Source organism: Heptranchias perlo, chromosome 35 (assembly GCF_035084215.1).
Source record: "Heptranchias perlo isolate sHepPer1 chromosome 35, sHepPer1.hap1, whole genome shotgun sequence".
Classification (NCBI taxonomy): domain Eukaryota; kingdom Metazoa; phylum Chordata; class Chondrichthyes; order Hexanchiformes; family Hexanchidae; genus Heptranchias; species Heptranchias perlo.
This window is the reverse complement of record NC_090359.1, coordinates 16048572-16072135: the sequence shown is the minus strand read 5'-3', so window position 1 is coordinate 16072135 and position 23564 is coordinate 16048572. Positions and strand designations below refer to the sequence as shown.

At 48.0% G+C, this 23564-nt stretch overlaps 2 protein-coding genes and 1 pseudogene across 2 annotated transcripts; 1 reads left to right on the top strand and 2 right to left on the bottom strand.

Moving 5' to 3' along the window:
- Nucleotides 1-8394: 8394 nt before the first annotated feature.
- On the bottom strand, nucleotides 8395-9452 carry LOC137302128 (ferritin heavy chain-like). Its single transcript, XM_067971800.1, has 2 exons — nucleotides 9341-9452; nucleotides 8395-8987 (listed from the first exon to the last, which is right to left on the bottom strand). Exons 1-2 carry the CDS (start codon nucleotides 9425-9427, stop codon nucleotides 8832-8834), a joined length of 243 nt encoding a protein of 80 aa, XP_067827901.1. The 5' UTR covers nucleotides 9428-9452; the 3' UTR covers nucleotides 8395-8831.
- Nucleotides 9453-14077: 4625 nt separating this feature from the next.
- On the bottom strand, nucleotides 14078-17444 carry LOC137302127 (ferritin heavy chain B-like). The gene is made up of 4 exons (XM_067971799.1): nucleotides 17157-17444; nucleotides 15524-15670; nucleotides 14787-14912; nucleotides 14078-14356 (listed from the first exon to the last, which is right to left on the bottom strand). The coding sequence occupies exons 1-4, from the start codon at nucleotides 17256-17258 to the stop codon at nucleotides 14204-14206; spliced, it is 528 nt and encodes a 175-aa protein (XP_067827900.1). The 5' UTR covers nucleotides 17259-17444; the 3' UTR covers nucleotides 14078-14203.
- An 891-nt stretch (nucleotides 17445-18335) lies between these two features.
- LOC137302283 (ferritin heavy chain B-like) lies at nucleotides 18336-21342 on the top strand (annotated as a pseudogene).
- Nucleotides 21343-23564: the final 2222 nt, after the last annotated feature.

Genomic DNA, 23564 nt, shown 5'->3' with positions numbered 1-23564 from the left:
CGGGGGGGGGGAAGGAGGGCACCCTCGGCCGCGAAAAGCGCTGAAGAAGACGAGGCACCAGGAGGCTGGTCCCCGGGACGTTAACGGGTCTCGCCAGCCCAAGGCCGTGGTCGTGACCGCGGCTGATCAACATCTCGCGGTCGCGACAGAGCCCGGGCTGGCGGGTCGTCAGGAGGGAGCGGAGGTGGGGGCCCCAGCAGACATGGGGCTCCCCCTCCCTCCGCGACCCTCCGGCAAGAAGAAAAGGCGCCACTCCCTGGAAGCGGGGGGGAAACCTGCTAAGGGACGGCCCCCCGTGGATGGGGAGTTGGCGCCACTCGCGGATCCTGCGGCCCCACCCGTTACATCTAAACAGCGGCGGGGGTCTTCTGCCTCTCGGGGGGAGGAGATCGTGCCCGTGCCGCCCGGGGGGGATGGAGAGACCCTGCTGATAGGGGGGGTCGCGGATCCGCCCATAGACATACGTACCCCGTTCACCGGGTCGGGCGTCCTGGGTGCCGGGGCGGGCGAGGCCGAAGAGGCCGGATTCGTCTGCCCTCGGCTCGACCTCTCCCAGGACCTGCTCGACCTGGTGGCGGGGTTTAATAAAAATATCTCACGGGCCGGGTCGGTCGGTGGCGACGTGGGTGGGGGGACCCCCTCCTCCCAGTATCTGGGCACGGAGCCGGGGGAGGTGGGAGAACTTGAGTACACGTTCTCCCCGGTTTCCCCGGTTTGCCCCTATATCCGGGTGCCTGTTTTTCACCGCCCGGAGGATGGGGAGGGTCCCCGCCCGGCGCCGCCCTCTGACCCGGAGCCCCCAGTCGAGCCCGGGGGGGACTCCTCTGCCGACGATCCGGGGGGTGGGATCGTGACAGAGGCGGGGCCGGCCGGCGCGGCCGTCTCGTTCTCCGCACCCTGTGCGGGGAGTGGGTCGGCCGCGAGCGACGATGATCCGGAGGAGGTCGGGGACTCGGTGGTGGGCACTGGGGAGGATTTGGAGTTCGCCACCAGTGAGGTGGTGGACGCCCTCGTGCCCGACACCGAGTCTCTCCTCATCCCCGTTGAGGAGCTCCGGGATTTTGTGTCCGTTTGGAGCCATCGTTGCGATGGCGTCCGGCTGGCCCTCGACCGTTGGTCGGAGCTGGCGCAGTTAATCCGCTCGGTCCTGGCCGCCGTCGCGTCCGTGGCCGCGGAAGGGGACGACGGCGGGGTCGGGCTGCGTCGGCTCAGATCCCTCCTCACCGGGCTCTTGAGGGAGTGGCGGTCGACTAGCGGCCCCGCTCCCTCCGCGCGTTAGGTTTAAGTAGGTTGCGCTGTGCTCTTGCCATGGAGATAACCATAGCCAGCCTCAACATCAACGGCGGCAGAGACGCCCGCCGTAGATTTGACAAGTTCTCGGTCCTGCGGGACGGGAAGTATGCGGTGTGCTTTCTGCAGGAAACCCACACCGTTCCGGGAGACGAGGCCACGTGGATCCTGGAATGGGGAGGGGGGGTCTACTTGAGTCACCTCGCCAGCGTTTCGAGCGGGGTGGCCATCTTGTTGGCCCCGACTTTTCAGCCGGAGATCTTGGGGGTCAAGGAGCCGGTGCCGGGCCGCTTGCTCCACGTAGCCCTTCGCCACGGGGACGTGCCGCTTCACCTGGTGAACGTGTACGCCCCCTGGTCCGAGGGCGAGCAAGTGAGCTTCTTTGAAGAAGTGTCTACTTACCTAAACTCCGTCGACGCCGGCGAGTGCATTATCCTCGGGGGGGATTTTAACCGTACCCTCGAGGCGAGGGACCGCTCCGGTCCCGCGCGTGCCCGAACGGCGACGGAGAAGTTGAGGGACCTGGTCGGGTCCTTCGACTTGGTGGACGTCTGGCGGAATCTCCATCCCGACTCCGGCCAGTTCACCTTTGTGAGGGCCGGAGGGGGGAGCACCAGAATCGACCGCCTGTACGTTTCGCGGGCGTACGCCTCCTGCGTCCCGTCGGCCTCCATCCGGCCGGTGTCGTGCTCGGACCACCACCTGGTGTGGATGGAGCTCGCTCTGCTCCGCGCCCGGTCGGGGTCCGCGTACTGGCACTTTAACAACCGGCTGCTGGAGGACGTGCGGTTCCGGGACTCGTTCCGTCTGTTCTGGAGCGACTGGAGAGGGAAGCGGGGAGGCTTCTCCTCCTTGAGGCTATGGTGGGACGTGGGCAAGGCTCACGTCCGCCTCTTCTGTCAAGAGTACGCGAGGGGGTCGACTAAGAGGCAGGAGTCCGAGGTCAGGCGGTTGGAGCAGGAGGTGCTTGGCCTGGAGTCCCGTCTCGGTCAGGCCGCCGAGGATCCGGCCCTGCGGCAGGTGTACGAGGAGAGGAAGGACGCTCTGAGGGACCTGCAACTGGTCGGGTCCCGAGGAGCGTACGTGAGGTCGCGGCTCGAGCTCCTGCGGGACCTGGACCGCGGCTCTCCCTTCTTCTACTCGCTGGAAAAGCGGCGGGGGGCTCGTAAGCAGCTCCTTACGCTGCTGGCCGACGACGGGTCCCTCGTCTCGGACCCGGAGGGAGTCAGGGCCCGGGCTCGATCTTTCTACGAGGCTCTGTTCTCTCCGGATCCGTCCAGCGAGGAGGCGCGCAGAGTTTTGTGGGAGGACTTGCCGAAGGTCGGCCCGGAGGACGCCGAGCGTCTGGACGCTCCGCTCAGTTTGGCGGAGCTGACCGGCGCCCTCCACCAGCTCTCCAGGGGCAAGTCCCCGGGGCTGGACGGGCTGACCGTGGAGTTCCTCAGGGCCTTCTGGGACGTCCTGGGGGGCGACTACGCGCGGGTCCTGGGGGAATGTCTGGCGACCGGGGAGATGCCCCTTTCGTGGCGCAGGGCGGTCGTGGTCCTGCTGCCTAAGAAGGGGGATCTCCGCAAGCTTAAAAACTGGCGCCCGGTCTCCCTCCTCAGCACGGATTATAAGGTCTTCGCCAGGGCGATGTCTGCTCGCCTCGGCACCGTGCTGGACCACATGATCCACCCCGACCAGTCCTACACCGTCCCGGGCCGGACGATCCACGATAACATCCACCTGGTCCGGGACCTGATCCACCACTCCCAGAGGGCTGGTCTGTCGGTCGCCTTCCTTTCCTTGGATCAGGAGAAGGCGTTCGACAGGGTGGATCACGAGTATCTATTCGGGACTCTGCGCGCTTTCGGATTCGGGTCGCATTTCGTCGCCCGGATCCGACTTCTGTTCGCCGCCGCGGAGTGTCTGATTAAGGTTAACGGATCCTTGACGGCGCCCCTTCGCTTCGGGAGAGGAGTGCGTCAGGGGTGCCCCATGTCCGGCCAATTATATACCATCTGCGTAGAGCCTTTCCTGCACCTCTTGCGAAAGAGGCTGTCGGGACTGGCTCTGCTCGAGCCGGGCGTGGAGGTCGTCCTTTCGGCTTACGCCGACGACGTGCTCCTCATGGTCACCGATCCCCTTGACTTGCGGAGAATGCGCGAGTGCCAAGAGGTCTACTCTGCCGCGTCCTCCGCAAGAATCAACTGGGAGAAATGTTCCGGACTCCTGGTGGGTCAGTGGCGGGTGGACTCCATGCCGGAGGAGCTCAGGGCTTTCGCCTGGAGTACCACGCACCTCCGGTACCTGGGAGTCTACCTCGGCCCTGCCGAGGAAGCCTGGCCGGCGAACTGGGTAGAGCTGGAGGCCAAAGTCACCGCTCGCCTGGCGCGCTGGACAGGACTGCTCCGAGTGTTATCCTACAGGGGTCGAGTGCTGGTCATAAACCAGCTGGTGGCCGCCATGTTGTGGTACCGGTTGGTTCCTTTGACCCCCCCCCCTGATTTTGTCGCCAAGATTCAGAGGAAGTTCGTCGACTTCTTCTGGGCCAAAGGGATGCACTGGGTCGCTGCCGCGGTCCTGAGTCTCCCGCTTAGGGAGGGCGGTCAGGGGCTGGTGTGCGTCCGCACCCAGGTGGCAACTTTCCGCCTTCGGATGCTGCAGCGATACCTGTACGTTGAGCGTCCTCTTAGATGGCGTGCGCTGGCGACGTATTTTTTCCGCCAGCTGCACGGCCTGAACTACGACACGCAGCTCCTGTTCGTCTCGCTGGTGGGCGGCCGCATGTCTTTGCAGGAGCTGCCTGTCTTTTACCAGGATCTGCTCAGGGTCTGGACCATGGTCGCCTCCAGCCGGAGCTCTCGCCCGTCGGGGGTAGCGGCCGTCCTGCAGGAGCCGCTGCTCGGGAATCCGTTCCTCCGCGATGTCGGCTTCAGCCGCTCGTGGCTGACGGAGCGGAGGGCTGTGGCCGGTCGGGTAACCAGAGTCAGGGACGTCCTGGATGGCGGAGGAAACAGGGTTGGCTCGAGCCGTGGGCGCTCGCCGCTCGCATGTCCTCGTGGCGTGCCGGGGACGCGGCCGCCGCCATCCAGGCATTGAAATCGGCGCTCGGCCCTGACTCCACTCGGGGTGTGGAGGCGGCTCAGGCGTGCGGAGCCATCCCGTCCGACCTGACCCCCGTTCGGACGGAATTCCTCCTCGGCGCCAAACCCCGGAACCTCCCTCGGAGGGCCGCGCCTCACAACTTGAGCCGTCTCTCGGAAATTCCCTCCGTGCCGTTTCACACCGCACGGAGGGATTTCCTGTACGGGCTGCTCCTGCACACCATCCACTTCCTCGCCCTCGTCTCTCGCCCGGACACGCCCTGGCGTACCATCCTGCCGTCCGGCGGAGACGGGGGTCCCCAGTGGGAGGCTCTCTATACGGGGGTCCTCCCGTGTTACTTTGGGGATCTGGGGTGGAGGGTGTTGCACGGAGCAGTCCCGTGCAACAGGCGTTTACGCCATTTTACGGACACCCAGGCCGCTTGCATTTTCTGCGGCCTGGAGGAGTCCGTTTTTCATTTGTACACTGGGTGTGCGAGACTGCAGCCCCTGTTCCATTATTTGGAGGGGCTGCTCCTCAAGTTCTGGCTGCACTTCAGTCCCACGCTCCTGATCTTTGGCCGCCCGGTGAGGAGGGGGGCGGGCAGGTCGGTGGACGTCCTCGTGGGCCTGCTCCTGGGCCTGTCCAAGGTGGCTATCCACAGGTCCAGGATGCTCGCGGTCCGCGGGGGTGGGCGCTCGGCCTGTCTGCCTCTCTTTCGCGGGTTGCTCCGCGCCCGGGTGGCCCTGGAGATGGAGCACGCGGTGTCTGCCGGTACGCTTGAGGCTTTCCGCGACCGGTGGGCACCGCAGGGGCTGGAGTGCATCCTGAACGAGGATAATAAAATTTTGATTTGAACTCTTGGTTTTGGTTTGTTTGGTTTTTAGTTGTTAAGCACACCCCACACCCCCCCTTCTTATAAAAGGGGGGCCTAATTAGAGGAAAAGAAAAAGAAAAAAAAAAGGAAAAAAAAACAATCCCTGATAGCCAATCAGGAATCTTCCAAAAAAAAAAAAGTTGTGGAACTATTTTCTTCTGATCCAAGCTCTTGTATTTCTACTACTGGGACAGCCTGCATTTAAACCAGGAATGCACAGCACCAATGATGATTGACAATCCCTGATAGCCAATCAGGAATCTTCCATGAATCCAGGCACCAATTAACAAAGGACAGGGCTCTGGGGGAGAGATTGATATCCAGAGCCAATCAGAGCTTTGCAATACAGACCAGCAAGGCCTTGGAGGTGTTTGTGGCTGGACTGCCACTGAGTGGAGTGGAGAGCAGAGAGAGCAGGCCCTTGCCTGGGTCCCTTGGGGAGAAGGAGAAAGAAGGAGAAACCACCATCAACAAGGAGGGAGGGAGAAGGAGAAAAAGAGCACCAACCAGTGGGAGGAAGAGGTGGTCGGTGCAGTGAGGTGTGTCGGCTGAAGGTAGGGGGAGGAAGAAGACTTCAGAGGACAGGGGTCCCCCCCAAGTGTCTGGCCCAGGACAGCTGGAGCTGCCTGGGTGAAGTTACTTTCCTTTTCAAATCTTTGGAGGACTGAGCCGAGGCAGCTCCAGCTGTCTAGGGGAAGACATCTCCTCCCCCTGCCCACTGGAACACAGACAGAAGAAGATCCACCTTTTAAGGTGCAACCCCGCCCCTCTTCCACCCACTTCTGCAGCAGCCTACCCCTGCAGACTCCCTCCTTCCCATTCTGCCATCCATCCCTCCCACCTTCTCCTGCTCTCTGGGATATTCCCTTGCTCTCCGGGGTGTTCTGGGAATATATAAAAACAACAAAGGGGCCCTCTCCCAACCAAGCACTGGGATTCGGGGAGAGAGGTATCCTCAAGGTTTTCATTAAAAAAAAGAGGCCAATTTCAATCCAAAGGCCTGAGACTTGGGGTGGGTGTGGCTCTTTAGGTCATGGCTTCACCATCTTCGCCGGTGCCGGGACCCAGCAGGACGTATGCGGCGGTTACCTCGGGGGCCGCTCCTACAGTTTGTGCCGCTCCTGCTGGGCCGGCGCCTTTCCGCCTCATTACAAGGAAGCATGGGGTGAAGAGCTATGCCCACCCCAACATGACCATTGAGGCCTGCGTAAAGGCCATGGCCGAGGTTGTCGGCCCCTCGGCCATCGTCGCGGCCTCGAAAATGTACGGGAGGGCGGTGTTCTTCCTGAGGTCCGAGCGGGCGGTGTCCCTGGCCCTTAGTAAGGGGCTCACGGTGGGCGGGACCTTCCTGCCGGTGGACCCGCTGGAGGCCACCGCGCAGCGGGTCATTTTATCTAACGTCCCGCCTTTCCTGTCGGACGAGCTCCTCCTCCCCCACCTACGTCAACTGGGGGAGGTGAGGTCGGGGGTAACGCCGCTGCCGCTCGGACTCAGGGAGAACACCGCCCTCCCGTACATTTCGGCTGACTAAGGGAGTGCTGTACTGTCGGAGGTGCCGTCTTTTGGATGTGATATTAAATCGAGGCCTCATCTGCTCTCTCAGGTGGACGTAAAATATCCCACAGCACTATTTCGAGGAAGAGCAGCGGAGTTCTCCCCAATATCTGGACCAATATTTATCCCTCAACTAACATCACTAAAACAGATTATCAGGTCAATATTTCATTGCTGTTTTTGGGTCCTTGCTGGAGGCAAATTGACTGCCGCATTTCTTACCTTACAACAGTGACTACACCTCAAAGGTGCGAACTATGCAGCAGTCAAAGCTACCAGATAATCCACACTGACTCGTAAAATTATGGCTCAACAACGTATGAAATGTGGTGACATTGATATCCCAAAAGTGCCTTTAGAGATCATAATATCCTACTATTACAGCACAGAAAGAAGCCATTCAGCCCATTGTGCCTATGCTGCCTCTTTGAAAGAGCTATCCAATTAGTCCCACTCCCCTGCTCTTTCCCCCTTCAAGTATTTATCCAATTTCCTTTTGAAAGTTATTAAATCTGCTTCCACCACCCGATGAGGCAATGCATTCCAGATCAGAACACTGAAAAAAGTTTCGTGTCACTTCTGGTTCTTTTACCAATCACCTTAAATCTGTGTTTGCTGGTTACTAACCGGTCTGCTACTGGAATCAGTTTCCCCTTATTTACTCCATCAATATAAAGATATTAACATGGACTGACTGAAGACGGCAATTCTATCACACCCAGTGCAAGTCACAAGTTCCTAAACTTCACTTGGAAACACTGGATAATTACAGCTACAGCATCAACATTTGAATCCATTCATAGGGGTGAAGGAGATGAATGGAGAACCCATAGGATTTGGAAAGGTTGATTACAATTTGGTATGGAACACACAATAGGACTATAGGCAAATCGACACATTTATGGAGGAGCTGATTGTATTGTGTTTATGAATTGATGGCATTGGGATGTGGAGTTTCAGGCAAAATATCTATTTAACTTGGTTTAAATGAAATGGTGATCCAGTAGAATTTAGAATTGTAATCTAGTATTAACTGCACAATGGGATAAATACAAATTGATAGATTTATGGATGAGCTGCTTATATTGGGTTTATGAATTGATGGAACAGTAGTGGTATGGAAGAGTTTAGGAGCCTTATCTATTCAACTTAATGGTTCAAGTTAGTTGTTTAGTGCATTTACTACGTCTCCCAGAAGGAAGATTTTGTTTGCTGGAGTTTAGTTCGAGGTATTTTTTCCTGTACCATACCCAATTTATTATTCATGGGGGAGATTAACAGGGGGTTGGGGGGGGCAGAAGATGAAAATGAAGGGAAATAGACAAACAGGGAACCTGCACTCCCCCATATGAGACCTATTTGACTCCAAACAAACAGTTTATTAGGAGTAATAGTGAGTGATTTCATAAGCTACCCCAACTACCTACTGAGGTCTGTAGCATCTTTGAAAAAAAAAGCATCTGGATTGTTCTTCCCCAGGCAGATACTATTCTTAAAAAAATTGCCGATTGGACTGAAATTACTAGTTCACTTTCCTTGTGTTTTATTGGAACAAAATGTTAAATCAGCTGATTTTGCATCATTAATGAGTTAAACAGTTGATAATATGCAGTACTAATAGGAACAGTAACTCATTACTGTATTGTTCTTTGCATTGAAATCAGCAGTAATCATTTTACTGCATAAATACAATTTACACTCAAGGCAGACCCATTGGCCCTCAACACCCAAGTCACTACATTGATATGACCCCAGAAGAAAAAATGTCATAGGGCAGAATCTCACCCTAAAGCCAATACATAGCCCAATGTAATTTGTTACAACAGCTGAATTATGTTAATCTGAAAAATAAGCAATCACTCAATTTACAAGGAGCCAAAACCCAGTCTTCTGTAACAGTTTATTTCCAGTTACTATTACATTTCACATCAAGAGCCCAGGTCTCACAGCTCTTAGTACAAAGTCACCATTGCTACAGGATAGGGGTTCTTCAGACTATAAACAGGAGTACTGAACAATAAGCTTTATCCCTGCAGTCAGTTCAATCACTCTCCCCCAGGGTGAGCTTGTCAAACAGGTACACTCCCATGCCATTCTCAGGGGCTCCCAGTCTCTTCAGGTTGGTGATGTGATCTCCAAGCTTCTTGATCATCTTCACTTGTTCATCCAAGTAGTGGGTCTCCAGGAAGTCACACAACTGGAAGAAAAGATGGAAAATAGTTATGTCCAGCAAGAGATGGAGGAAGATCTGAGCTTCTCCAAGGGTTTGGATTTTAATCTTCTTGGTCTGGAGGATAGTCAAGTGGTGCACTTTAGATTGATGCATTTTATACAGTAACTTTGCTCTATTAAGTGCTTAGATCCTGGGATCAGATACATTTACTTCTAATGCAGACAGTAGGGCAATCTCCCTTTCCTGTCTCCCCTCCCCAATAAAATTTGAGCATGACACCAACAAAGCTATTGGGTATGAAGATCTTTTGAATAGGCTCAAGGACAGTAAATTTCCACCACCTCGAACTTACCCAAAGGCCCACATTAAAAACTTACATGAGGGTCTGTCCTCTCAGTGGAGAGTTTGTGCAGATCCAGCAGACTCTGGTTCACATTCTTCTCCATCTGCAGAGCTCTCTGCATCGCCTCCAGACCATTGCTCCACTCATCCTGCTCTGGCTTCTGAAAAGGGAATCAGGTCTCAGCCAGTTCACTTAATGGATTAAACAAAATACACAAGAAAGTACTGAAGGAAAATAGGGGTGAAAAGCAATCAGATGTCCATGTTGCCATGAACCAATTGTCCCAAGAATATAGAATTACACCACCACAACCACAAGTCAAATAGTATAAATGTCTTTAAGGAGAAGTACTGAGGGAGACAGTAATAGATGGATGTGATGATAGGGCAAGATGAAGGTGGGAGGCAGCTCATGTGGAGCATAAACACCAGCATAGACCAGTTGGGCTAAATGTCCTGTTTCTGTGCTGGACATTCTATGTAATTATGTGCATTAGAACAAATTGCTTTAGAAATATTTAAAATTGTCCATTTAAGGGGAGCCATTCAGAAGGCCACTCCATTAAATCTAACCTTGATATCCTCCAAGATGACTCGGCCCCCACGCTGATTCTGGAATTTCAGCAGTTTCTCAGCGTGCTCCCATTCCTCATGCGACTGCTCCTTGAAGAACTCAGCAAAGTGACGCAGGGCAACATCATCCCGGTCAAAGTAATAGGACTGGTGAGATCAAAAGTAGTTGGGTATCAGAATTATCATCATGGGTATTGTACATAAAGCCAACCTCAATATTTTGCTTTCTGTCAAGGGTTCAAGTCTCACTGAGCTTGTAGGCAGATGGTTCTGAAAACTAGCACAGGCTGACTTGCTTCACTAACCTGGTAGTGAGATAATCTCACTCCTAGCAATAGGGAAGCTGGCCAATGGAAAATTACCAATTCAGCTTTGAACATGCTCAACACAATATTTCACTTTAATCTTCACACCCAAGACTGAATTATATGTCTAGAAATTAGTGAAGGAACATAAAAGCTTACATCCTTTTCATGACTGAAATTTGAAACAAACCCCTTTCTACAACTACCACAAACAGCATTAACTTAGCACCTTCAACACTAAACATCAAGGCATTTCAGAGGAGAAACAGATACCAAGCAGTAAGAGTTGCATGACTAGAAACTGTTAGCATTTGAATGCTTTGAGAGACAGACAGAGGTAGGAAGGCAAAGGGATTAACAGTTACACTGAGTAGGACCAAAATGGCTGAAGGCCCTACCACCAATAGAGCAAAGGCAGAGAGAGAAGACAGACAGGGACAAGCTGGTACTTAAAAAGTGAAGGTTCAGAGCATAGAAACAGAAGTGGGACATACAGCCATTTGAGCCAACTCAATGATTTAATTAGAACATGGATCTGTACATCAACTCATCCTTCAATACCCTGACCCAACAAAAGATTTCAGTCTTGAAAGCACCAATTAATCCCCAACATCCACAGACTTTCAAGGGAGAGAGTTCTAGATTTCCAGTACCTTTGAGGGGAAAAGTGCTTCCTCACTTACCTCCTAAATGGACTAGCTCTAATTTAAGATTATGACCTCCCCCCCCCCCATTGCAAGGAGAATGTGGGGAAAGACTGTGGAGAGATGTAGAATAGAGGGTAAGAAATATGAATCCCAGGCATTGAATGCAGAGTGTATTGCAAAACACAACTTCAATAGAAAGCTCAGACACCAGGAAAGTGAACAATTGAGATTTAAGATATAGAATGTGGTGCAACTACTGCAAGGAAGAGGGAGACATTTTGATAATGACTGTACAATAAATCACATTATATTACAGCTTTAAAAAGACACTCACCATCCATCAATTGGGGGGAGGGGGGTGCAGATTAGAGAAAAGGCAGCAGATGAGTTGGAGAAAACAGAATTTTGTAATGTCACATTAGAATCTCCAATGTGAAGGGGTCAAAGAAACAAAACTCACCATAGAAAGATAAACATAGGAGGAATAGAGCTCCATATTGATCTGCTTGTTGACACCATCCTCACACTCCTTGTGATAGTTCTGACACACTTGGGAAGCCATCTTTAAATTAACTTTAACAAAACTAAACAACTCTATTGAAGCAAGAAACTGAAAAACAGCCACCCAAAGCTCCATATTTATACTGCTGGTTAATCCTGGGCGTGGCAGCCTAGATGATGCGTGACAGTTGGCAATACCCAATCAGAAATTACATCCTCTCTCAGAACACCAATCAAGAAAAGGGAGGAGGGGAGATGACACCCAGAGCCAGTCAGAACTTTGAAGGAGGAGCATCATTGGCTGACAATTCAATAAAGATCCAATTGCTTTGACTTTCCTCAAACTGTAAAATCTGTTTCCGTGACCGGTGGGCACCGCAGGGACTGGAGTGCATCCTGGATCGATGTAATAAAATTATAATTTGACACTTATTTTGGGTTTATTGATTTACTGCACATAAACACAACCAACCCCCCCTCCCCTTCTTATAAAAGGGGGGCCTAAAACACAAAAAAAGGAAAAGCAAAAAAACCATGGCTGCTCTTCCATCCCACACTCCAAAGAAAAAAAAATCTGATCGCGACCATATTCTTGACCATAATCGACCTTTCTTTGATGGACCAATAAGGGAGACTCTGGGTTGCCCCAGGGTCACCAAACATAAACCATCACAAGTGGCCCTCTCAGGGCACCACTAATATTGGATGGTCCAATCAAACTGAAAAGATACCAAAATAAGCATCAAGTGCCACCAAAAACAACAGGATACTTTCCCAATTAAATCAGGATTCTATTATTGATGTCTGAAAGACAGTCTATACCCTGCGGTGCCCAGCGGTCGCGGAAGGCATCAAGCGTAACGGTGGACACCACATGCTCCCTCTCCGGGGCCACCCGGGCACTTGACCATAATGGACCAAATTGTCAATTGGTGGATCTGCCCCCATCCCATCGGTTATGGTCACTGATCGTGACGGTTCAAAGATCCAGAACCACAGGTTTAATTGTTGTTTGCGGGTCAGTGTCTTTGAATAATTCTGGATGGATCCGTGAGTTGGTTATTTGGCAAGTAGCTGCGGGTTTGAGGCAACATCCAAACAGATCAGAGCCTGTGAACAGCAACCAACAGCGAGTCAGGCGAATGGAAAGTGGGTGTGATGAACGTGTTAAACACAAGTCCTTCAATACTCCATCAATTCTAGGGTCAGTGAGCATCTGTACACACATCGGCTGGAAAGTGAAGGGGGCCACGGCATGTTGAGTTCTTGTTTTGTCATCATGACATTTTACAAACAATAAAATGCAGAGCACTCCACGGGGAAGAGACTGTGGACCATTGACTGAAGGGATTTGGGGTGGGGGGGCGGGTTTGTTGTTGGGAGGGATTGCGGTGAGAGGCAAACACTGTGTAGTGTTGGTTGTATATACAGTGAGCGACAGTGGTGAACAGACTATCTGGTATTTCCTGGGTTTGGTAATCCCTTGTTTCAATGATTAATCTCTTGTACTTTTTGGACAGTCAAACACCAAGTGGAAAGAGTCGAGTGGTGAATTTTCTCATTAGAAAGGGGAGTTACTGATATTTCCCTAAATGCAGTCAGGGAAGGATGGGGCTCCGTGGATATTTTGTGTTCCAGATCACATCAGAATACTGTCGGATCAACAACAAACAGCAGGCTAAAAAAAAAATCAAAGGTGGAACCTAGTGAAGGAAAGATGAAGCAACGAAAAGTGGGGTCGATGGACTGATCTGATCACATGATCCCTGTGTGAGAATAACCTGAACATCACTGGTGCAAACTCAGTTAAAGCTTTTAACAGACCAAGTAGTTGGTGGTTTAGCCTTTAATTAGATGGCTCTATTCTCCAACTCTTCAGTAGACTTATAAGTGGCATTTGGTTGCAGGCCAAATAAGATTACACAAAGATTGTATTCGCAAGGAGAGGGGCATGGGGCAAGAACTGTTTAATGAAACAGAATCCAGCAAGGGAAACTTAGAGGGGCTCTTAGATTTGCAACAGCAAATGGAAGTATTTTAGAGGCTATGGGGTCCAGGATATAAAAGGTGCATGAGGTGAACAGAGACTGGAAAATAAAAATTGAGATTGAAACAAATAGCAGGAGCTGGACCAAAGTTCTGCACAGGAAGAAAAAGATGGGCTGAAGAGAAGGAGGAAAGAGCCAGGTAACCCTAGCAGGAACAATTGGAGATTTGATCTTACTTTGCTCCAGGATTTTTGTAACTACTTAAATTTGAATACCTGCTTCAGGGAACACTTCCCTCATGTCCTACAATGGACAAGTCAGCAGCAATGTGTGGGGTTGTTTATTCAGAAGGTTAACTACTGTAATCACCATTGATGCCCACATCCCATGAACGAATAGTAATAAAAAAATGCACTCTCTCCAAAAGGGATTCAAGCCTATGTGGAGGAAGAGGTCTTACTGTAATCAGATTACACTTTAATCTCTACTACAGAACACCAAATATTGAAAGCTGTTAGGTACAAATCTAATTTTGGCCTGATGGCCATCCTAGGCTGCTCCAAAACCAAATTAAGCCTTCTGGAGGGGAAGGGGTTAAAACATCCATGTGCCCAAACAAATCAGATTTTATCACGGTGACAACCTATTTCTTACAATTTTTTTTGTTTGACGCAAGGCCACGTGCATTGGTGTTAGAATGTGCTCAATTACTGAAGAAAAGGAACCAGTTCAACATCAAAATGTTTTATTTCAGCTGCAAGAACACTCAACTACAATGTTTGGAAGTTAATCTTAGACTTTGAATTCCATTCCCAGTTCAGAGAGATGGCAACATAAAACTTCAATACACAAGTTGAATATCTGCAACATGGACAACAGTCCAGTCACTCCTCCCCCAGGGTGTGCTTGTCAAACAGGTACACTCCCATGCCATTCTCAGGGGTTCCCAGTCTCTTCAGGTTGGTGATGTGATCTCCAAGCTTCTTGATCATCTTCACTTGTTCATCCAAGTAGTGGGTCTCCAGGAAGTCACACAACTGGAAAGGGAAAAATCAAAATCAAGCTAGCTACTTGAATCATTAGGTTCCTTTAATCTCACTTCCCTACTGGGGAATACTCAAGGTCTCATTACAAAATATGGCCAAGAGACTACCAGATCTAACTCCTTGCCCTCCCAGCCACTGGTATTGAAAATAAATGCTGCCCTGCCCCAGTCACACACCTAAAGTCAGTATCCATTTGAAGGTTCCCTTCAAGCCCAAGATATCTCAACCCTTGAAACAGATTGATTTCAAGGACAGATTTTAATGCTCACCTTCAGTAGATTTAACAAACCTCAGACTTAGAAATGGAAAGTATTGAGCTGCATTCAGTCTGATGTGATTTTAAAGGACAGTGCTAAATTACACAATCCCAAATTAAAAATAAACCCAAAAGCTAAATGCCACTGATGCATTAAGGACTTACATGAGGGTCTGTCCTCTCAGTGGACAGTTTGTGCAGATCCAGCAGACTCTGGTTCACATCCTTCTCCATCTGCAGAGCTCTCTGCATCGCCTCCAGACCATTGCCCCACTCATCCTGCTCTGGCTTCTGAAAAGGGAAGTCTTTCAAGTCACAAAATGCTCAAGCTCCCATCTGCATCCCATGCAGTATTAATCTCAAACTAGCCTGAAACAAGAGGATGACTGGAGAGTGGAAGAAAATTGATTTTTGCCCTGATGTTAGCAACAAGTACTCTGTTCAGTTATAATGTAGAACATGTGGCTCATTAATGAGAAAACATCTTCTCTGCTGTGGAGAAATTTTCCACATTCTGAAAGCTGGATAGAGGCTGCACTGGGGACCAATCATTCAATATGAAAATAAGCCTCAATAAATTATATTTGGCCCAGTCATGAACTCAACAACTGGCAGGTGGGTCATTAACCAGAGGACACACATTGAAGATAATGGGCAAAAGAACCAGAGGGAAGATAGAGATTTCATATATAAACAGTGAATTGTTACAATCTGGAATGAAATGCCTGAAAGGGAAGCTGATTCAATAGCACTGTCAGAACAGATTTTTATGTATAGAATCATGAAAAGGAATAATTTACAGCTCTATGGGGAAAGAGCAGGGCACGAGGGACTAATTGGATATTCTTTCAAAGAGCCAGCACAGACACTATGAGCCAAATGGCCTGATTCTATGAACAAACCTTGATGTCCTCCAAGATGATTCGGCCTCCACGCTGATTCTGGAATTTCAGCAGTTTCTCAGCGTGCTCCCGTTCCTCATGTGACTGCTCCTTGAAGAACTCAGCAAAGTGACGCAGGGCAACATCATCCCGGTCAAAGTAATAGGACTGTAGGCACAAGAGTCAATTAAACAATCATACCAAATTAAGATAGAGAACAAACATCAGTACAGTGATTTCACCATGGATCAGGGAACCAAGGAGTTTGATCATTTTTAAAGAGTACTCATATTTCCTAACTCAGTTCACCTGGTGAAAGTAGACAACAGGTGGCCAGTGGAGAATGGAATCACCTCAGTCTTTGACCACACTGAGCAACTCAACTTAAACCCAAGCTTGAGCTACTTGGCCATTCAGGTACCTCCTGCCCACATCTCAATTTATACAAAGCATTAACCAGGAAGTCACATGACAGGTCCTCCTTCAGTGTTGGATACTGTGACCAAGGTGCCGAAAGCTACCTGTTCCACCACAAGTGATTCAGAAAGACCAGGGTGCACAATTAGTCAACTAACTCATGCAATGAGTCTCCTCCTTTTAGAGGGTCTGTGTACTAGATCAGAACTTGTGACATTCCAAGAAAATAAGTTGTAACAGAGACAAACAATGAGAGAGGATAAAACTCAAATTAGTTCAGATCACTAAATTTGGGAAAATTTAGATGTACATTTGACATCTGAAAAACTTTTCCAAATCAATAATCTGAACTCATCACAAACCCCCACCCCCTATTCACATGTCAAGGATCAGCACAGCCCAAGGAGGGCTGACCTGCTTCGTTCATGGTCTTGCCCAGTCCCATGTGGTCCAGGAGAGGGAGCATGCAGTGTCCACCAGTACACTCATTTGAGGCCATGACCAGTAGGCACCAGTGAAGAGTGAGATATAAATTTTCTTTTGCTCAAATTAGGCTTTATGTTCATTGCTTTGTAGCAATTGGGCACTTTCCTGATAACAGAGAGCAACCCAATGTCAGCCTTACTTGATTAAAAAAGGCACACATTTCTCCACTGTGTTCTATACATTCCATCAATTACAAGTTTCTTGCTATTGTACAGACAAGGGTTACACTCCATCCCAAACCTGAACAAAACTCCCTTCATTAAGCAAGAAACTCCACCCATTTTGAAAATTCCCAATTTGATTTTAGAAACTTTGAGAAGTTCAATTAAGCTTTTGGCTGGAAAAGACAGGTTACAAGATCAAGAGTATGGAGCTATGGCTAAGAATGGCCATGGATTTGTGTTTTGACTAAAGATTTCACCACAGGTGTTTCAAAGACCCCAACTATGGGCAAGTCACCTGCAACTCAAAAGACACTCACTGGCCAATGTACTGAATAGGCTTTTTTTGGGGGGGGGGCAGGGGGGTGGGGAATGCATTTCACAGTCTCAATGTAAACTCCAACATGGAAACTATATAAAAAAGGACCCAGACAATCCATTTGAAAGGATAATGAAACATCACAACTATAAAGATACTTAAAAGAAATATTAGAACAGCAAATTCAATTATTTTACTGAATTTAAAAGGTTAATTCACTAGAATTCAGTAAGTCTACATTAGTTAATAAGACAAAATACCCAAAGCTCACCATAGAAAGATAAACATAGGAGGAATAGAGCTCCATATTTATCTGCTTGTTGACACCATCCTCACACTCCTTCTGGTAATTCTGACACACTTGAGAAGCCATCCAAACTACTTTTTTTTTTAATAGACCAGCAACTGACTATAAACAATATGAACATAAGGACCTCAAACCTAAGCTGCTATATTTATTCTTTCAGACCCAACCCATCTTTAACTACAGGATGTGACATCACTGATGATAAATGTTTGGCAGCCAATCAAATAGCTGCTTTCTCATCACACGAACGGAAAAAAACCCTAACCCCTCCCCCTGAAAAAAGTGGGGGGGGGCCTAAAAACACCAAAAAAAAAGGAAAAACACACAAAAACCCAATATCTTCAGGATCCTCCTTTCATTCAATCACTTCTCTTGTTCTATTTCATAAGTTTCTTCACTTCATTTTAACCTGCTGTTTGTTTTTATTCTGTGACCTGTCTGTTTTTTAACCTCTCTTTCTAATGATTTCTCCCCCTGCTCCTCATTTGTTCTGTTCTTTTCTCCCCATCTCCCCCATTCCCCAGAATCCCACCCATTCCCATGTCCCCTTGTAACACTGTGCAGTCTGCAGCCTGTGTGTCCATGTCCCTGTGCTTCAGTCAGCCTGAGTCACTCTCTTCAATAAAAAATATTCCTTCCACTACGAGCATGCTATCCAGTCCCTCGGTGCCATTGTCTCAATGTTACTCTTTTAATTGAACAAGAAGGAGACACTGAGTTTCTCTTTTTTTCTAATGGGTCTTTGAGCCCCAGTGTCAGGAACCCCGAAAACCTATTCAAGTGCTGTAAGAATTTTTTCTTGTGGCACACCCAATCATAGCAATGAAACCGAATTAAACCAAAATGTCACTGTCGTAATCAACTATCCACTCCAGTCCCCGGTCTCAAACATAACGGCAGACACTCCGTGCTCCTTCTCCAGGGCCACCCGGGCACGGAGAATGCTGCGGAAGAGAGACAGACAGTCGGAGCGACCGCCCCCCCATAGGCCATGTCTAGCCTGGACCTGCAGATGGCCACCTTGGACAGGCCCAGGACCAGACCCACGAGGACTTCAGTCCCACGCTCCTGATCTTTGGCCACCCGTTGAGGGGAGTGGGGAGTTTGGGGGGGGGGGGCGCAGGCAAGTCGGAGGACATTCTCATGGGTCTGGCCCTAGGCCTGTCCAAAGTGGTCATCTACAGGTCCAGGCTCGACCCGGCCCATGGGGACGGTCGCTCCGACCGTCTGCCTCTCTTCCGCAGCATTCTTCGCACCGCGATGGCCCTGGAGAGGGAGCACGCGGTGTCTGCCGGTACGTTTGAGGCTTTCCGCGACGGATGGGCACCGCAGGGATTGGAGTGCATCCTGGACCGAGATAATAAAATTATAATTTGACACTTTTTTTTTGGATTTACTGCACATGAACACACCCTAACCCCCATTCTTATAAAAGGGGGGCCTAAAACACACAAAAAAAGCTGACTGCCCATAAAAAAAAAAATTAAAATTATTATTTGACTCTGTTATCATTTAGTTTTTGGATTTTTAAAGAAAAAAATAAAGTTACATCCTGAACCTCCCTCCCTCAATCTCATAAAAGGGGATCGAAACATACAAAAAAAGTCAACCTGATTCAAAACAAATCTACTTAATTGAAAAAAAAATGTTCTGATTGGCCTTAAATACAATCTCGACTACGCCTCTTTCTTGATTGGTGTCCTCAGTGGGCGTAGAGCTCTGAATGGCTAGTGTGAGTTTTTACTCATCATCGGGAATGCCACGCCTTGTATTACAGGCAGGCTGTCCCCAGACATATAAATAGAAGAGTTTGGGAATGCTCTGCGCCCGGGTGGCCCTGGAGATGGAGCACGCGGTGTCTGCCGGTACGCTCGAGGCTTTCTGCGACCGGGGGGCACCGCAGGGGCTGGAGTGCATCCTGGACGAGGATAATAAAGTTTTAATTTGAACACTTGGTTTTGGTTTGTTTGGGTTTTTAGTATTTAAGCACACCCCACACACCCCCCTTCTTATAAAAGGGGGGCCTAATAGGAAAAAGAAAAAAAAGAAAAAAAAAGAGTTTGGGAAGACGTTAGCCTGGTTCAGCTAGTTAAAATACCTTCTTAGACAGTTAGAATGGATTCCCAGGTGTGTTAGAACTATCACAAGGAGTGAGGATGGTGTCAACAAGCAGATCAATATGGAGCTCTATTCCTCCTATGTTTATCTCTCCATAGTGAGTCTTTTTTTTGGACCCTATTCAATCCCTCAATCTATGTACAGTGGGTGTATTTTTGAAACCTGTAATTGTGCAAGTTAAATTGAATTGTTATAAACAAACTGTCTCCCTGTTCCTTACAGTAATTGTACTATAGGCTGAGTTTCTTCAATCTCTGACTCACGTTCCTGGGCTCTGAGCTTCTTCAAATTTACTTTTGGAATACACTGCATTCAATGGGGGCATGATCCTGGTGAAAGGAATGTTATTATTGGTCCTTCACTAATTTCCAGATATACTATTGAGTGTCATAATTTCAAGTTAAGCAAGTGTTGATTTGTGAGCATATTCAAGTAAAATTTTAATTAAAGCTGAATTGGTGATTATTTTCCATTGGCTAGCTTCCCAATTGCTGGGAATGAAATTATCCACCATCTTTACCAGATTAGTGAAGCAAGTTGGCCTGTGCTAGTTTTCATAACAATCTGCAGACCAGTTGAGTGAGCCAGAAAGCAAAATATTGAAGTTGGCTTCATGTACAATACCCATGATTGGTCTTTGAGATATCCAACTACTTTTGATCTCTCCACAGTCCTATTACTTTGACCGGGATGATGTTGCCCTGCATCACTTTGTCAAGTTCTTCAAGGAGCAGTCACAGGAGAAACATGAGGATGCTGAGAAATTGCTGAAATTCCAGAATCATCTTGGAGGATATCCAGGTTGGGTTCAGCAAACAAGTGGTCTTTTACATGGCACCACTTTGCTTGTTTCAAATTTCCATAGCAATTAGTTCCAATTTATATGGAATTTGCTTCACAGAAACAGGTCATTTGGTCCAACTGGTCTATGTTTATGTCCATGCTCCAGAAAAGCCTCCTCCCACTTTACTTGATCGAATGTGATCAGCATATCTTTCTATTTCTTTTGCACTCATGTACATGTCGAGCTCCCCTTTAAATGCATCGATACTAATTGTCATTAATTTGACTCTTGTGGTTGTGATGGCTTAATTCAGTAATTCTATATTCTTAACACAATTGGTTCATGGTAACATGGACTTTTACTTTTTCCACCCTATTTTCCTTCAATGCTTTCTGGTGAATTGTTCGTTTGTTTAATCCATTAAGTGAACTGGCTGAGACTTCCTTTTCAGAAGCCAGAGCAGGATGAGTGGAGCAATGGTCTGGAGGCGATGCAGAGAGCTCTGCAGATGGAGAAGGATGTGAACCAGAGTCTGCTGGATCTGCACAAACTGTCCACTGAGGACAGACCCTCATGTAAGTTCCTAATGCTGTTAATGTGGGCTTTTGGGTAAGTTAGAGATGGAGGAACCTTGCTGTCCTTGAGCCTATTCAAAAGATCTTCATTCCTAATCGGTTTGTTTGTTTGTGTCTTTCTTGGAATTTTTTGGGGACGGGGGAGACAGGCAAGTTGGCCTATTGTGTACATTAGCAGTAAGTGTGTCCCAGTGACCCCAGGATCTAAGCACTTACTGTACAGTAAGTTTGCTCCAATGATGCAAAAAATGCATCAATCTGAAGTGCAACACTTGCCAATCCTCCAGACCAAGAGGATTAAAATCCAAACGCTCGAGGGGAAACTTAGATGTTCCACGATATCTCCTGCTGGACATAACTATTCTCCATCTTTTCTTCCAGTTGTGAGACTTCCTGGAGACCCACTACTTGGATGAACAAGTGAAGATGATCAAGAAGCTTGGAGATCACGTCACCAACCTGAAGAGACTGGGAGCCCCTGAGAATGGCATGGGAGTGTACCTGTTTGACAAGCACACATTGGGGGAGAGTGATTAAACTGACTGCAGGGATAAAGCCTATTGTGTTTAGTACTCCTGTTTATAGTCTAGTCAGACCCCCATCCTGTAGGATTGATAGCTTTTGACTTTCTACAAAGAGGTGAGATCTGGACTCTTGATGTGTAATTGTCATTAACTGGAAATAAACTGTTTCTAACATTGCGCTGGGTTTTGTCTCTTAAATTGAGTAGTAGCTTTTTCAGATTAATGACATTTAACAGCTCCAGTGTCGGGTTCATTTCTGAGTTGTTTTTCTTCCCTTTTGGAGTAATTCTGAAGAATTAGATGTTCAGGGCCACGTGTTGAAGGTCAAATTTCAATTCTGTGTAAACCTTGAATGCAAATTTCATTCATGCATTTGAATGATTGTGTTGAAAGCAGAAGTAAAGAGCAATGCTGTAATAGAAGTTACTGTTGTCACTGGTGTTGTGTGTTGTCTTTGATGTAACAAAATATTAGATATTGTAACTTTTTTGTTGTTCCACACCACTCATCCATCAATTCATAAAGTCAATACAATCGCTCCTCCATAAATCTATCATCCTTTCCAAATCCTACCAGCTCTCCCTTTGTCTCCTTCACACTTAGGAGTGGATTCAAAGACTCTGGATGCAATAGCTGTAATTATCCAGAATTTACAACTGAAGTTAAGAATGTAGTAGAGGATTGCAGTTTTGTGAACCCCAAAAAAACTTTTTAACTGTCTGGATATGTTAGAAGTATATGATGTCATATTAAACATTTCATATGTTGCTGAGCAGCAACCGAGTTTGCTGGTGGGTTTGATGGCTTCATTGTTCAGACAAACCAGTCTTTAATGTGCTGAACTTCCATGTGCATCAGCTGCAAGTATTCCCTCCACAGATTTCAACTGGGCTAACGCTGGTTAACTGTTCACACCATACAGACTATTAGGTTAATAATCACCCCGTACCCGACTGATGTTTCCTACAGTCTGCCTACAACGAGGCAGAGCTCTGCTTCTTTGTAGGTAGACTCCCTACAAGTATTCCATACATAATTTAAAGGTCCTGTGCAAAGCATAAATCAAGTACTCGCAGAGCCAGGAATCAAAGGACTTAATTGAAGTCTCTGGTGTGCACCTGCCTGGCTGTTGAGGATGAACTTGTGGTGTCCATCCATTTGGTCGAAGCTCTGCATGACTGCAGGTCATTCGCTACATCTTGGATCCTTTCTGGCCAATACAGGTATAAATACCAGCTATATTTCCAGTTCATGTGGGTCAACGATGCTCATGGGTTGCATCTCCCAAAAGACTAGTGTTTGTACAATGATTGGTGGTTCCAGCTGTGAATCACTTCCATCCCCTCCAGCCCATCTAAAAAAAAAAGTTTTATTCCAAGGCAACATATCTCATCACATAATCCAGGACTGAAAACCTCAACCATTTTGCAATGAAACCAGCTGTCAAGACTTTGGATCTCAGAGAAACACCAATGTGATGAGCCAGACTGTTAGAGAACATCAGAGTCTCATTTCAATCAGATTTAAATATTCTTTAGCCTCATTGAACGCTGATCATAAAAGGAACACGATGGAGAAAATAGAAAGAAAGAAAGACTCCCATTTCTATAGCACCTTTAACAACCTCAGGACGCCCCAAAGTGCTTCACAGCCAATGAAGTACTTTTGAAGTCGAGTCACTGTTGTAATGTTGGGAACGGGGCAGCCAAATTTTGCACAGCAAGGTTCCACAAACAGCAATGTGATAATGACCAGATAATCTGCTTTAGTGATGTAGGTTGAGGGATAAATATTGGCCACTGGAGAGAATTCCCCTGCTCTTCCTCAAATTAGTGCCATGGGATCTTTTACAGGCAACTGAGAGAGCAGAGAGGGCCTCAGTATAATGTCTCATCTGAAAGATGGCACATCTGATGTGGGGAAATATGAGGTTATTCACTTTGGTAGGAAGAATAGAGAAACAGAATATTTTTTAAATGGTGAGAAACTAGTAAATGTTGGTGTTCAGAGAAATGTTGGGTGTCCTCGTACAAAGAAATACAAAAAGTTAGCATGCAGGTACAGCAAGCAATTGGCATGTTGGCCTTTATTGCAAGGGGGTTGGAGTGCAAGACTAAGGAAGTCTTACTACAGTTATACAGGGCTTTGGTGAGACCTCACCTGGAGGACTACGTACAGTTTTGGTCTCCTTATCTAAGGAAGGATATACTTGCCTTCGAGGTGAAGGTTCACTCAATTATTTCCTGTGATGAGAGGGTTGTCCTCTGAGGAGAGGTTGAGTAGAATGGGCCCAAACTCTCTAGAGTTTGGAAGAATGAGAGATGATCTCATTGAAACATATAAGGTTCTGTGGGGGCTTGACAGGCCTGAG

Bases quoted from the DNA above. Each gene is read 5' to 3' on its own strand.
- LOC137302127 (XM_067971799.1), bottom strand. From the start codon at position 17,258: ATGGCTTCTCAAGTGTGTCAGAATTACCAGAAGGAGTGTGAGGATGGT. The intron at 15,671-17,156 runs GTGAGCTTTGGG...TTGTGCCTACAG, and splicing joins CCTATGTTTATCTTTCTATG to TCCTATTACTTTGACCGGGA. The intron at 14,357-14,786 runs GTAAGTCCTTAA...TTCCCTTTCCAG, and splicing joins CTGAGAGGACAGACCCTCAT to TTGTGTGACTTCCTGGAGAC.
- LOC137302128 (XM_067971800.1), bottom strand. From the start codon at position 9,427: ATGCAGAGAGCTCTGCAGATGGAGAAGAATGTGAACCAGAGTCTGCTG. The intron at 8,988-9,340 runs GTAAGTTTTTAA...CTTTTCTTCCAG, and splicing joins CTGAGAGGACAGACCCTCAT to TTGTGTGACTTCCTGGAGAC.